Raw genomic sequence first — 16,477 nt, 5'->3', positions numbered from 1 at the left:
TTGGAGTTGTTTCCCCACTCGCATGTTCCACTTGACATCTATGTTTTGGTGAGCTGGTTAACTAGGTGTGTATTTGTTTCCCAAGCCTAACATCCTCTCTGTTGAAAAAAAAAAATGACCATAAAAAGGAAAGATTAGAGGTGTAGAATATCAACAAGCTGGCTAAAAATATATAGGGTGACTTCAAGCAGGGACATTGAAGTACTAGACTTCACCAAGGGTTTCCATTTATTAACATTTCTGGGGAAACGCCTGCTGCTGGGATGGATCTTTATGGTGGCTTTAATAATAAAGTAGCAACAAGCAAGGGGAAATGGCCATAAATGGATGGCAGCTCAGTGTTTATCAGCAGAGAAATGATGATTCAGAGCTGGCATGTTGAGTTAAAATACAATCTCTCTACAGCTCCACAACTGACCTTAACAATAAATCATATCATTTATTGCCAGAAGTGTATGCTCATGTTATTTAACATTAAAAACAAGCACATATGTGTTTTTTGCAGGAAGAAGATTTTGTTAGTTTATGTTTGATGATGTTGCTAATAACCGAATGATGTACAGAAGAAAAATTTCACATAAAAGCTCTGTCAAAAATGTTTGAAATAGCATTAGAAGGGAGAAGAGGGGAAAAGCCCACATGTGTGTGTTTATTTTCCTTTAAGCACTGAATATTTATTCAGGAAAAGAGTCATTTGTGAAGTTAACTAATCGCTGTGATTTTTTTTTTTTTTTTTTTTTTTTTTTTGGACACCTCTAGTGCTTGCTTCCAAAACAAATTCTTATGAGGACATACCTGTATACCTCTACTGGAACCAAAGGTCAAGGGCATAAATTGAGATACATTGTTTTTCTCCTTCAAAAAATTTCATTGCTTTACAGAAGTCAGATTCTGGTGAAGGTCAAAATCTGGCTTTATTTGCCAAACAATGTTCAAAGAAATAATGATATTCTCTCCTTGCCTCTGATTTCACCTTAAGACTTTGTAGATTTTAGGTCTAGAAATGACAGAGGTCATGATGTAACAAACGGCCATAGAAAGATGTTCTTCCAATACCAGCCACAGCTGCAGTGGTGCAAAGTCGTTCTAATTCTTCCCCCTAGCTGTCCCCTCTCCCCAGGGGACAACCAATCCAAGCAGTCCCAGAAACTAGCTGTTATTTACTGTGGTCAGCCTCCCCAAGCCCACCAGCAATTGAAGTAGGAGCCTCAGCCTGAATGGACTTCCCTGATGGAGGAGCTGTGGGGTCATTCCAAATCTAGACAAGGCCACTGGACATGAGGGTTATTTAAATGTCCTCTTGAGTGCTCCACACACGTGTTCTTTTGCTGAGCAATTCTTTGAAAATTACAGACAGCAATATCCATGCTCAACTCATGCAAGGCTGCTGATTTTTTCACTCCCCACTTCCCCCAAAGCATAGCACCATTTGTAATACTCAAGATAGGACAAATTTTTGCCCTTCAAAAACAGTTGTCACTGCCGTTATCTTCACGAGAGCTATCAAGTTCCAGACAAGCAGAATTATTTTATTTTATTTTATTTTATTTTTGTTCCTGGCAGAAAAATATTTGACCCAGCTCTGGACAAAAGCGAAGAGGATTTATAGCCCTCTCTCCCTCTTTGCAACATGTAGTGGCATTGTTAGGATGATAAACAGCACTGTCCAATTTTCTGGACTCAAACACTTCAACTCCTTTTTTAACTGTCTGTGAAAACAGTGTCATGTCTACATTTCCCCATCCCCAGGTACCCAAGTGCTGGGAAAGATAATTACCTTGTCATCTTTGTCATCTTCTTCTTCCTCGTCCTCTAGCATGTCCTCCACTACCTGCAGACAGAAACACAAGTTGTTTTTGTGCTCCTAAAGGACAGAATTTTGTCCTGCCATTTTAAACCTTTTGGAAATGAAAATTTTATTAACATTTGAAACACAGGCACTGGAGAAGGAATGTTTGATCTAGAGATGGACATTAGGAAAAGGCTGTCTTTGTTTAAAATCAGGTAACAGAAGTCCGGTCAAGGGAATCCTATTCATGCAAAATGTTTTGTGACAAAGAATTTGAAATATGTGTAAGGCAAACTAACATCAATTTGGAGGATGCTTTACATCAGGAAATCTCCTTTCTACCTATTCTTCTGTCAATATTAATCAGGCACTCTAAATTTAGAACTAGATAACTAAGCATGAAGCAGCTCTGTTATTTTTAATTTACTTTTTGCTAAACTCTTAGATTAAAAAAATCTGTTAATTGATTCATGCTGATGGCCTATGGTGTAAAACTAAATGTCTTTTATAGTTCAAACTTCAATTCAGTTTTGTGGATTACCTGAATATTTCATTTTTGGCTTTGTGATTTTACACAAAGATTATGAGGATTGTTAGTAAAAGAAATTTAGAAATGCATTCTATAATCAAATGTGCATAATATGTACACCTAACTCAGACAAGTGGATATGCATATGCACTTTTAATGGCTCCTAATTAACCTATATTAGTAGAATGGAAGAGTCATTCTGGATTTGCCAAATAAATTTCGTTTGCTTTGGTCAATGTATAACTGCCAGTATTAAGAATGGGATTTCATTAAAGTTTTTTTTTATGACTTTATAGACTTACATAAACATACACACGTGCACCCCCGGGAAATTAAAAACATAAAAATAAACCCTCTAGAGTTGGGATTCTTATTCAGGTAAGTTCCAACTTCTTGTATATAACATTTTATATACTTTCTAAATTTTTATTGTGTTTTTTCCTAATCCAATCTGAGTATCTCTAAATAGTTATCACATATTTGAGAACATTTCTCTCAAAGCTTGTAACTTTGGAAGATAAAGACAACTAGCCCTTCTTTTAGGAGACTTTTTTGATATAAATAGGAATAGCTTATGAGTGAAAATTTCAATCACCAAGACAGTATTATGCAAAGATTGTATAAACTGAGATGACATATGTGAATTCTCGGTTATTCCTAATATTTTTCTGAAATAAATATTTCAGAAAAGTATTCAGTGATTTAAAATAACCCAAACACACACTTCCAGGTCTCATGAACCAATATAAAACTAAACTATCCAAAAGACTGTGAAATTATTTCTAATTTAATGTCATACATAATATCTTCTGTTCAACAGTAGGATTTTGTGGTCTTTCATTTTGACATCAGCATTTCAAAAGAATCATAGTAGCCCAACATACTCTTTCCAATGTATGTTGAGCGCTTATACAACTTTGGGAACATGTAAAGCAATTTGAATTGTGGTTGACCTAAACAGGAAATATGAACTCTTGATATTCTAACTATTTTCAGCCATTCCATAAGCATTTATTGTAAACCTCCTTATCCAAGGCACACAATTCTAGGTAATGTGAAAATACAAAGAGAAAAAACACATAGGTACTTGTCTAGCCTCATATAGGCCCTATGGAATGTAAACAGGGACCACCAGATAAGCCATCATATTAATTTTTAACTTTCTTTAACCTGAATTATGTGCATCACAAATATACAGACATTAGTAATGACAATGTGTAATTGAGGAGATATATGCCAGGCTACTCCTTATTGGGCTATTTGTGATGGAGGTTTAGAAAGGAAAAGCAGCCACAGTGTTTCAATGAATTGTGTTACATCAAGATTTCACCTAATCCTTGCCAGATTAAAAAAAAAATGATTATTTTCTACTTCTAATAAAATTATCTTTAGGTGCTGTATGTGGTGGCATATACCTGTAATCCCAGTGACTTGAAAGGCTAAAGCAGGGAGATTGAAAATTTGAGACCAGCCTTAGTAACTTAGTTAGGTCCTAAGCAACTTAGTGAGACCCTGTCTCCATTAAAAAATAAAAGGGGCTGGAGATGTAGCTCAGTGGTAAAGTACCTCTGGGTTCAATCCCCAAGTATATACACAAAAGAATTATTATTATCTTTAAAGTTTTGGATTTAAATGAAGTTTTTTTTTTATTGCTAAAACTATCCATGCAGTCATATCAAATATGTCAAAGAAAATAAAATATTCTTTTATTCTTTTTATTCCTCTGACTAAACTCAAGAAGTATTATAGCTAGTTATTAAAAATATATCATATACCTCCTCTCTACAGTACTTAGCATCCTACTGCAGATACTACAAAGGCAGGATGGTGTCAAATTATATCTAGCAGATTGCAAAATAGGTGTTCAAGAAATATTTTTTGATCTAGTGGATAGATGACTGCATCATCCATCCTTCATATCTTGGAACACACTCTTTGGTAAAGTGCCTATCATTTATCTCACAAACCTGACTTAGCTCACTTGGAAAGAATTATACCTAATCAACTTAATAAAAGGCAAATATTCAAAATGCTTTCAAACTTTTGCCTGGAAATAGAACCCATGAATATTTAATCTTTAAGATCTGGGGATATCTACTAACGCCAAATTAATTTTTAAAAATTCCAAGTATGATTGAACCATAAAACAAACTACTAGCGTAATTTACACACTTTGTAAATCAGCTGTGGCTCTTATGTTCAAGTATGAGTCAAAGAAGCCTACAGAATCAGGCTCTTCATTTGCAAAACCCAAACTGTTCTTTCCCTGCACAAGTGGGTAATTGGCTACGCACAATTGCTCCACAAATGTGCAGCCAGAACCACCCAATACAACCATTTGCTTTTACATTTGGCAGAAAAGTGTTGTGTTAGTGAGAGGCCTTTGTGTTGTGTTTTAGCGCTCTAGTGAGGGCTTTTCCCCTCCTCCAGTGCCTCCTTAATGTTATATCATGAACATCTAAAGGTGAGGATTTATAATACAGATAGTTTCCTGTTGATGCCTTTTAGCTGCTTCAGAATGCACCCCCCCCCATTATATTTTTTTTCAGGTGAAGCTTAAGTTGCCTTGAAATGGAGATGATAAAGCCCTGATCATCTGATTAAAGTCCAAGGAGATCATGTCTGTAGAGTGTTTAGCACAGTTCCTGTATCAAAAGAAGTTCTCAAAAATATTAGCTATTGATAAAATAACATCAACTTAATATTTTAGCACTGATTTTTGGAAATTAAATTGCATCTTTTTTTTTTTTTTAACCTGGGCAGAATATCTTTTGTTCTCAATGACAAAGTTCTGATTCATGTTTTCACTGAAAATAAGGAAAACACATACAGGCACAAGGAGAGGTTTGGGTAAAGATTCCAAATTAAAATGATGCTGCTTTTTTCTTTAGTGGCCTAGTGAAACAGACAGCTCTGAGAGCAAGAGTGTCTCAGAAGCTGAGCTTTAAGACTTGAGCTCCAGCCAAATGCAATGGACATAGAAACCACAAACTGTGTTTTAAAAAATAAACTGTGTAGGGCTGGGGATGTAGCTGAGTGGTAGAGTGCCTGCTTAGCATGTGTGAGGCCCTGGGTTCAATCCCAGGACTGAGAAAGAAAACAAAAACAAAACAAACCTGTATATGTCACAGAAGTGCATTTAATGACTGCATAAAATGTAATCTTTCCCAGAGAACTTAAATAACACCTGCTACTTAAAAAGAGAGTACTGGAATTTAACACTTAACTTAGGAAAACAAATAAAAATACAGGAGACCTAGTCTCAAATTCAAGCCCTTTCCTCTTCAAATAAAATCAAATAAAGCACTACATAGTTTTGTTTTCAAATATTACAAGTCCAATTGCCCAAACATTTGTCAGCAATGATTTAATAACACACACACACACACACACACACACACACACACACACACTTCCTTACAGGGGGAAAATGAAAGGAATGACAAAAAATTCAGGTGGTAGAAAAGATACATTTGCAAAGTTCAGGTTTTTTTGTTTTTTCTTAAAAGGGAATATCTCAGACCGGCTCTGGAATTCTCTTTCCAAATTATGCTTTCTGATACCTTGCTTGAAAGCAAGTAGTATTAATCAAACAAAGGAAGGGCACTAGGGAAATCAGAAAGATGTAATGCAAGCAGTTAAAAGTGACATGACCTTCTGTAATGTCGCTCGTCACAGACTTATATGCCACACACTGGAGGAAGGTCTTGAAAGAACGGATTCCTGGTACTATTCCTTGAATGTAATACTAATAAAGATGACATTTTAAAAAACACACATAGACAGCCCCAAACGCAGTGTGCCAGCTACATTACAGCTAAAGAATAAGCAGATAACATTATTTTAAAAAGCATAATATTTCTTCTTCCATATCCAATATTTGCTGAACATTTGTCATTAAGATATAAAACATAATATGTAGCTATACATTTAAGAATCTATTTCCAAACTGGAACAAAATTGCCTCTACAGAATATCTTTTATATAATTTTTTTCTAATTTTGTAAGATTTAATTGTAATCCAACACAAATCTGTGATTTTCAAGGAAATAAAATGTTATTTGAGTGAAAATGTGAATAATGATGTTGAAAATCTGAATGAAAATATGACAACATGTTTAGAATCATTCCATCAATGATATATACAGATGTGACCAGAGAAAGCAGTTAAAGGAACATCAACACAGTAAAAGTATGATAGAAAGTGGATTCAGGTAAACTTTAGGATTAAAATCATAATGCAACAGTGGATAATAATTATTGCTTTTCAATATCAATTTAGGGTGCACATTTAGACTACAGCGACCAGAGCAGGTTAAAAAGGTCCTTGGATAATTCTTAAAGTACTTTATATTCTGACTTTCCAGGAATATCATTTTTATCTTATTCAAATCCACCTAAACAAAAAAGAACGAAAAGAATCTTTGTTATATTCACCTTGTTAAGATAAGAATTGAGTGATGTGAAGCCAAGCCCCCAGTGCGAAACCAAACTGGTTTCTTTTGTATTTCTACTTTTTTCCTTGAAAATAATCTTTGAATTAAATGGATGTTTTGCTCTGTTCAGAATGAACAGTTGCACAATTCAAATTGCTTTTCTAAAAACACAGTCTATAAAAAAGCAACACATTTAAATTAAAGCAGAAATCATTGCTGTCCAGATGTGCAAATGCAAAGTTAAAATATTAAAGAAAATTGTCACAAAAGAAAGAAGTTTCATACTTAATTTCATATTCATAGAACATCCGAATGTGTACAGATGCTTATATTTGGATACATTACAAACTAAATGCCTGTTTCCACCATAGAGATATGGAAGAATTAGGGGAGAATGGTACTCTTCAACACGATTTGGAGCTTATTGTATCATTGTGTGTCTACGCCACACAGAGCATACATTTGCATGTCAGTGGATTTATTACAAATGTAAGTACTGTTTGAAATTATGAAATGTCTGTGAATTGGGAAGATGCATAGAACCACTTAAATGATTTTGGATCATCTGAAGGTACCAGAGGTTGGGTTAAAGGCTTTTGTGTCAATAAGATCATTATGGATGTACTTCTGCAGATGTTTTTTTACAACAGACATCTGCTTCTCACAAGATTTTTGAGAAGCAACTTTTGCAAAATGAATGGTACAATTGAACTACATGTATAATCTAGTCCACATTTGTAAGAGTAATAATATTCATAAACAGATCTGGGATATACTGTTTTATCCGGTATATCACAAAAGCAACTGCATGTATGATGGCTGCTTGGTCTGATTCACGCTATTAAGGATTTGACCTTGAAGTATTTCAGCTACAGTAGTCATCAAGATAACTGAACTACTAGATGTAATAATAATTAGTGTGATAGTCTTGCCAGTGAGGCTGAATATATTGCAATACAAAAGAAGGCAGACTAAAAGAAAAGCATTAGTACTTATTGCTAAAACACTTCCTGATTTTTACAAAGACACTCAAATACAATTATTTCCTCTTTCAGAATGCATTTCCTTAGCTCATTCTGGGAAGTGCCATGTTGTAATTTAGTCTGATTTTTAATAGGAAATGTGGCTTTAATGTGGCTATCAGATGACTTTTGATTCATGCCACTGATTACAGCCTGTATTCTGCATCATCAACAGCATTCTTATTTGCAGTATAATATGCTTTACTATAAGGTGCAAGGACACTAAATTTACTTCACTGGCCAAGAGTATGTAACCATTTATTTTCTTCAGTGTCAACTTAAAATGCAGAAAAAAACCTTCCATTAAGAAAGGCTAAACAATAGCCAATATAAATTTCATAATCAGAATAAGCATCTTAAATGAATTTTTTTCATATTTCCTTCTTAGTATTCTTAAATGTTTATTCTTAGACTTACACAAAGCACTGTGAACAGAAATCTAGTGTTTATTTGAACTCTGTCTCCATCTAAAGGCTTCCCAATGTATTGTATTTTTTGCTTGAAGGAAAAATCTAATCTTGGCATCTTTAGTATATTACACCTTACTTTGGTTAAGTAGGAAAAAACAGGTCAGCTATTAACCTATGGTATGTTTTTAAAATAATGATGCTTTCTTAAAACTCTTGTCAGATATTAAAACAACTATACAAAATGCCAAAAATTTGAGTTGTTTAATGTGCTTTGTAAGTAAAATTAAAAGATAACTAGATAACTAGACATTCCAAACCTATTTTATAAAAGCTAATGTTTTTAAAGCAAAATGTTTTTGTTTATGAAGAATGAACAGTTCAAATAAAAAGAAAACTTCTTCCTTAAGCCTCTATATATGAAGCCAAATTTCCATTTGAGAACCACAGCTTTTTAACAAAAAAGGTACAAGTTAAAATGTTTCAAATTGAGAACAACTTTAGAAACTTTTATATTATAAGTTGTCTAATGAAAGGTTTGCATTATTTATTTAATGGGTTTTCTGCAGTGCAAGAAAAGGGACTGCTGTGATCTCTGTAGGAGTCCATGTTCTGCTAGTCTTGTATATGTCTCTTGCTCTAACCTCATCAGACACATTTGGGAGCATTAAGCTGCAATAGGTGAGAAATTCTTTTTCAGGTAAAGGCATAGCACATGTTCTACAAGTAAATACTACACTTTGGGGATATTAGGGATCTTTAAAGAATTTTGAAAACAAACATTTATCTTGGAGATTAATATTAGCACACTTTGGAGCATACTAATCTATTAAGTCTGATTCATTTTTAATGAAAATTCACAGCAACCCCCCATTTTAAGCAATATGTTGGGGGGTGTGGAGACGGTAAGTGGAATGTGTGTTCATTCACAGAGAAACATTCTGACATTAAATTGAATTTTTCCACTTAAAATGTTGAGATATAAGAATGTTATGTCAGAAAATTTAAATTTTAAAATTGAGCATTTTAATGTCAAAAAATCAAGAGAGACTTTAGTTATTTGCTTATGTCTTTTCTAAAAAAGTAGTGATAAAATATAAGTTTATTGAGGATAATATTCACAAAAGAAAGAAAGCTCTAGTGGGTTTGGACCTGCATTTGGACTGGAAAAAATGTCTGTGGTTAATGGTAGCATAAAAGCCTTAATGAAAAGAAATTTCAGGAAACCCACACAATCCCATACAATGGTTATAGCATGAGCTTTCCATAATATTACACAGAGCTCTTTCTACAGTCTCACAAAAGCCAGCCTGGTCCACTTATCATTTCTGTTTTATGTAGTGTACTGGGTGATTGCTAAATTAGTGCATAATGCATTTATAATATTTATAGTACCAACATTTAGTTAAATAACCTTTATGTAAGATTTATGTTGATTTTTTTTATTTCTCATTTAATGGCAAATTATGAAGAGCATGTTTCATAAAGATAATTCTCCATTTAAATTCATCAGTCCATTAAATATTAAAATTATGTTTCTGATGCAATCGAGAACAAATTTGTCCAGCTTCAGTGATTATTTGCACTCATAAAAATTAGGCTTGATTAATAAAATTTAAATGCTTGATTAAGTTGACATTTTCATGTCCCATTCTGATTTATTAAAATTAGTCCCTATCTCCAGGCCTGGTATGCCAGTGTGGGTTTACCTTCTCCTTTCTCTTACCTAAAACATTCTGAGTGAGGCTGTTAGGAAAGAGTATTTTGCTATGAGGCTCAATGAGTTTTTCAGTGAAATGTCCTACTCTGGCCATGTGCTTCCTACCTTTGGTTTTCTGCACTGGACATGGTGAAAATATGTTTCTTTCATGTATCTATGGATTAACATTTAACATTTAAGGTATTTCTGTAAAATTCAACTTCTAAGAAGCTTTCATCTGTTGAAGATTGCTTTTGCTCAAATTTCTTCATGTTTTTTTTATTGGTAAAAATATAGATTTTTATTTTTATGAGACTTCCATATACATAGCAAGGGAATTCTGGACACAGGAAATCTTACTGTGGCAGTGCTTCTGTCTTTGTCTATAATCTTAAAACTAACAAGAATCACAAATGACCAAGGGAAACCACTCTTTTCAACAGGACTTAGACAGAAAGTCTTCCTGAGAACAAGTGACTTATATAACATCTAAACCCACATGATACCCACACTGGCTTACTTATCATGGTACAATGTTCAATTGTCATTTATTGAGCAGTTACCACATGCTTAACACATGGGGTTGACTCTTAAATTCGGAGAAGATCCCAACAAGGTAACTAGTATCCCCATTGCAATGGTGAGGAAATTGAGGCTTAGGGGAATTAATAAATTTGTATAGCTAACAAGTAGAAGATTTGGAATTTAATCCCATGTCTTCCTAATTTCAAAGTTTGGGCTCTTAATGTTTACTATCTGGAAAGGTACAGGAGTAACACTTGTTTTTTAAGTTATTTTTGCTATTGCCCAGGGGAGTAAAACTCATTTCAAAATTCTATACAGGTGAACTGACTCTCTTGTTTAAGCAATGCTGCCAGAACATTGGGTTATTTTTAAAGTAAGTGACACTGTGTAGTAGTTATTTTCTTTTTCTTGCATGATGAAATAAATTCAGTAACAAATGACAGATAATGCCCTCAAAGGTGTATTTTAGTTTGGCCACTGAAACGTACAGTTCCAACACTATGTATAGGATAGTGAAAGGGCCTTAAAGTTGTACACTCTTGACAAATGTATCTTATACAATGTTCAACAAAACAAACAAAACTCTCAGGGTTACGGGACCCTTAATAATAGTTCTGATTTACAAATGTTTTACACAAGTAGATAAATATATATAATTTAGTCTCCACTTTTGTTGATGAAAATCTGGCAATTTCTTGTCACTGTTCTGAATGAGGGACAAGTCTCCACAAATATATATATAATATATACATATATATATATATAATATAAAAATAATATATATAAGATACATATAAAATATATAAATAAAACAATATATAAATATATAGTATATTTATAAAATATAAAAATAAAATAATATATAAATAATATATATAGAAATAAAATATATGCATAAAATATAAAATCTTCTGCCAATACCACCCACTTTACATGCATGATGATCAAGATTGGCAATGCAAACTAGTCACCAGTCATGAGTTATCAGTTACACCAGAAAGTACTTGCTTTTGGTCTTTGATCCTATTTCCCTTCACCACAGCATTTCTAGTAGTTTGGTGTTTAACAAAAAGACAGTGCAAAATCATTTGGAAAGAAGAAACAGAAGGTCACCAGAAATAGGTAGGATGAATATCCACCTGACACCAAACCAGTGGGTATCCTTTTCTTCTCTCTAAAGTCATACTCCTCAGTTATAGAAATGACAGAATTGTGGGGGCATAACTTTTGCAAAAACAGAGGTGAGAAAACCATTTCGCTGACATGAAGGTAGACACTTGAGTTGTATACTCTGGAGAACCACAAGGCGATGGATTCACTGGATGTATAGAAGGCTTTGAGGGGAATTTAGGGAGTTGAGATTCAATGACTGGGGCTCTGGGGGCTAATTTGGGATCAAGAGAAAAATCAGCCATTTATGGGATCACATCTTCAGTTGGAAGTGACCAAAAAAAATTAATCTGGTGGAAATGGAGCTAGGTTTCAGTGAAGAAATCCTCTGTAAAAACTGAGAGTACCTTTATGCTTTGTTATATTCTCATATGCATTTCAGGAAAATCTGAGCAAGGTGGGAAAAACTCAGGAAGACAGTTGGGGAATAAAGTATGAGAGTAACCAGGAATATCTTCTAGGGAAAATACCATTAACTTTAAACTCTGGGTGTCTCTTTTGAATCCTAATAGATCTAAAGCAAGAAGTGCACCTTCCATTGAAGAGATCTTTAGAAAATTGACTTTTAAAAATAGAAGTGTTTTTCTTTACATTTTTTTCTATATGAACTGACATGTCATGTACAGATTACGCTCATCTTCTACCATGCTACCATTTGATCTTTCCAATTTTAAGTTTAGCCGCAGAGAGCAAAAGGACAGCTATAAACTCAAGAAGTATTAAAGGTAAACATGGAATACAAGTGAAAGGCACAGACAGGTGCAGGAGTGAAGTGAGAACTGGGGCAACAGATAGCCCTTCTTTTCCTTAGATAAGTTCACATAGTACTTACTATATTCAGATACTTAAGGTTTTGTTTTGTTTTGTTTTTTTTCCTTACTAGGTCATAAACTGTCCTAGGCACAGAGCATGTCTTCATCATCTTTCTTGGGACAATAGTATGGTTAGGGCTGTTAAATGTTCAATAATGTTCTTTTGTTGACCAGAAATAATGGTACATAAAAATTAGACAGTTTTTGATTTGGAAAGAAATATCAGACTAAAATATTTATTCAACCTTTTTTGAGCAATAATTATGCTGCTATGTGTAAGAAATCTTGCTGTACTGGGATTAGATACATAAATGGAAGATACGATTACAATAATAACAGGCTGGTGAGAAAGACCCACGGTGAGCCAATTATCATAATACTGTGAGAATCCTGTGCTTTTTATTATTATGGTTTCTCTCTAATTTGGTCTTGAGGTCTCCCTCAAGAGAGGCCATGAGGTACTCTACCCATTGCTAGACTAGCTCTGCTGAGGAAAATTGTATTAGACATAGGTACAGCAAAGAAGTATGAGGTTCAGGTGTGTCAGTCAGATGAGATATAAATAAAAATGCATGAGACAGAAGAAATTCCTTACTTACAAGTCCCAGAGAGGTTGGATACCAAGTTGAGATTGAGAGACATCTGGAGATGTCAGGGAGCCAACCAGTGGGTGGGACACCTGAGAGGAGGAGAGGACTTGTGGGACTGTGACTTTATTAGGGCCCCTGGGCATTATCCTGGGCTAGTTTAAAGAAAACACATGCAAAGTTGGGAACTTATTTATGTGATTCTGGTGTTAACCATTAGATTTTACATGTCAGCAGCTGTGGGGCGTGTGACACTTTGGGTCAGTGGTTTGAGAAGTAAGGGGGCTTACAAACAATTATTACAAACAATTATACAATAGAGGAAATTCAAACTAGCCGAAGGTGATGGGATACCACTGGGTTTCAGATAACTTAAGTCATTTCTAAAAACAGATGCTTAGCAGCAACTATATAAATAAATTTATGACAGAGAGAGAAAAAGGGACTTAGAGGGGCAGGCCTGCTTAATATCCTGGAGTCTAAGTTCACAGGGTTGACTTGTAAGGGGTAAACATGAGCAGGCAAGGCAGCCCTCCAGAAGAAATGATGTGAGTGACTTGCCAGGTATCCGTGCATCAAATGCTAGAACTTCAGTAATTGATAAATTGACATTAACTACCCAAAACATTCCAAATGCATATAATTTTTTTGCTAAAATTCTTTAAGGACCTTGTCAAAGGGCTTTATCAAAGTGGTACCCAAAGATTTGTTTAGGGTTTTTCTTATAGCATTATTTGAAACATTTGACACAAACATTTCTAAATAGTGTTTAATAAAGAAAAAATATAATATTCATACAGCAAAAAATATGAACCCTTAAAAATCAGGTGTTTGAAGGTTTTCCAGAAATGTGAGGAATGCTTCTAGATATACTGTAGACTATAAATGCAAATAAGCTAACAGTGGGTTCAGTGTGATTTATTTTTAAAACAAAATATGTGCAATAAGCAAGAAATATAAATTTACACTTATAAATATAATTTTAAGAAAAGAGTAGAAGGTATAGAGAGAGTTATACAATAGTTGGTTTGGGAAACTACAAATACATTGTTATCTCCTTTTCTTGCTGCATCTTGAACCACTTCACCCACAGTCTTCCTCTTCAGAAGTCAAGGAACCATCACCTGTCAAAATTCCTCTTTTTCACCAGGGTGAAAGCCCCCCTCCAACTCCATTCTCCAGTGGTGGGGCCCCTACCCCCATGGCTGGGCCACCACCTGCTCATGGTCAAAAACCAAGTTTTCTGTAAATAATACACAAGGTACAGCTGGAGAAGGAGCACCACAGCCATCCAGAGCAAAGCACATTGGGAAGAATCTGGTCTTAGCCATGACGATAGCTTCCCTGAATGTGCTGTGTCTTTGCCAAGCCCACTGCTGCTGCACAGCCACATAATCTGCACTAAGTCCTCAAGCCGTTCATGTGCTGTCCCAGTGGCAAGGACTTCCACGTGCTTCAGCCATGCTGAATGTCAGTCTACAGTGCTCATATGGCTTTCAAGACTGCATGGAGCGGGTAGCGCAAAGGTACCTCTATCAAGTTCACTTGTGCCCTGCCCTGCTGGGCTACTAACTTCTGTTCCACATAGAACATTCCCATCCAATCTCATTGGCTCTGCAGATATGATGACTTTACCCTCGCCTCAGTTTCCCCATCCATCCAAAGAGAGAAGCATCATTCCTTTCTCCCTCCCTTTCCATCTGTGTCTTGAAGACCAAGTGGTTGCTTTCCTTGGGCCTGTGGGATGGGTCAATAGGAGAGGAAGAGATCACATGACTGGATGCCAGTCAGTACTGCAGTCTTGTCCAACTCTGCTGCAAGTGGCATCACCTCTCTGTGCCTTGGATTCTTGCTTTCTCTAGTGAACAATCACTAGTTAACTGAGGTGACAAAAGAACGAGGGCATATTCGTTCTTTTCTTACTCACTTGTGTTTCTCCCCCGTTTGGCTAATGCTCCCACTGTTTGTTCAATAAACATTGCGCACTCCAAAACAAATGCACATGAAAATAATTGTGATGGAATAAAAGGGAAGTAAACTGAAGCTCTGGTTTTGACATGGTTTTCTCACAAGGGGTATGTCTTGCTTGAAGATGTTGGGGGACCACCAAAATAGCACAATGATGCAATGAGAGTTTTATTTCAGATCTGTAGGTAAGAATCCAAGGTGCATTGGGATAAAGTTGCCAGATAATCTAGGAATCCGATTAAAATGAAATTTCAAACATGTAATCAATATTATTTAATGTAAGTATTTCATATTGCTACCTGAAATTTCAATTTAATATCTTTGGCTTTTTTTGTTTTGTTTTTGTGCTAAAAACCCAAACTTGGGATAAATTTATTGAGCTTCAGGGCAGGAGTTTGGGGAACTCTGAAAAGTAGAAGGCCTGGTCATTTTATGAGAAGGAAGGGATGGTAGGTAGCATGCTAATGAGGTTGGGCCTCTGGATGAGCATAGAAAATGGGCAAATCCTATTGGTCTGTGTCCAGATCCCGATGAGGTGATGGTCATCAATTTGTTAGGACACCATTCTCTATAGTGAGTGACTAGGTAGTAAGGCTAAGCAACTGGTGAAAATCCTTGAGAGGGACCATGGGGGATAAACCTTTCAACTGACATCTAACTAGCTGTTGCTTATGACTTCTTTATGCTAGTGATTGTGTTTGGAAAACTAAAGGTCTGGTTTTTTTCATGGTCCTCAGATTTTTACAAGCTGGTGACCTTCTGAAAAAATGGAGAAAATTGCCGTTGAAATAAGCATGAAGAAGAAAAGAGTAATCACCCATTTTTAGATGTGTTTACAGGCTGTATGACTCAGTGCTGCTTCTGTTAAGATCACTGAGTATGTGGTCTTTTTTGGTACTGAGATGCAAACATAGGAGACTCATGATCTATGCTACTTTCAGTGAAAGATAAAACACTTATTGAAGTAGCAAGGGTCTAACTGTAACATTCAGAGTGCTTTTGTATAGGAGTCCTCTTCTCTCTCAGCTTGGCTTTGGTCAATCTCTTTTGATCCTTTTAGGAATAGTTCACTTTTTTAATGTCCATATATTCAAATTCTACTGTGGACTTCTTTGGAACCAAAAGCCCTGGCTTCAAAAAAAAAAAAATAAATAAATGTGTTTGATTGACAGGGATTCAGGTCAAACACCAGATGTTTCTTTGGCAGAATTTCCTAAATTTCCCAACAACAGCATTTATGGTGGAAAAATCATTATTTTTTCCTTATCAGCTTCATTTGTAGAGATAATTGCTCTGAGACTAAATGGACCCAACCCAACAAGAAACAATATTAAGTACTATTCTAAAGAGGAAATGAGGAATCAAATGCTTTGTCATTAGGGTGAGCTAACTAAACATTTCGGTATTTACTAAAGTGTTTTAGCAAGGCAGACTTTGTCTCAATTTGTGTCACAGTCATATCATGAGTCAGAATGATTTCATTGATCTGCCCCACTCTTCTGTCTTTTAATGCTGCCATTGATTAGGTAACTG

The 16,477-nt window shown here is 35.2% G+C and overlaps 1 protein-coding gene across 1 annotated transcript in view; it reads right to left on the bottom strand.

Annotated features, from left to right (window-relative positions):
- The window catches only part of Mctp1 (multiple C2 and transmembrane domain containing 1), a 509,148-nt gene that overhangs the window by 71,910 nt on the left and 420,761 nt on the right, over positions 1-16,477 (bottom strand). The window contains exon 19 of the mRNA XM_077109389.1: positions 1,778-1,831. Within this exon, the coding sequence (XP_076965504.1) occupies positions 1,778-1,831 (54 nt within the window). The remainder of the gene's footprint in view (positions 1-1,777; positions 1,832-16,477) is intronic.

This window comes from Callospermophilus lateralis, chromosome 5 (genome assembly GCF_048772815.1).
Source record: "Callospermophilus lateralis isolate mCalLat2 chromosome 5, mCalLat2.hap1, whole genome shotgun sequence".
Lineage (NCBI taxonomy): Eukaryota > Metazoa > Chordata > Mammalia > Rodentia > Sciuridae > Callospermophilus > Callospermophilus lateralis.
This window is presented reverse-complemented; position numbering and strand designations above follow the sequence as displayed.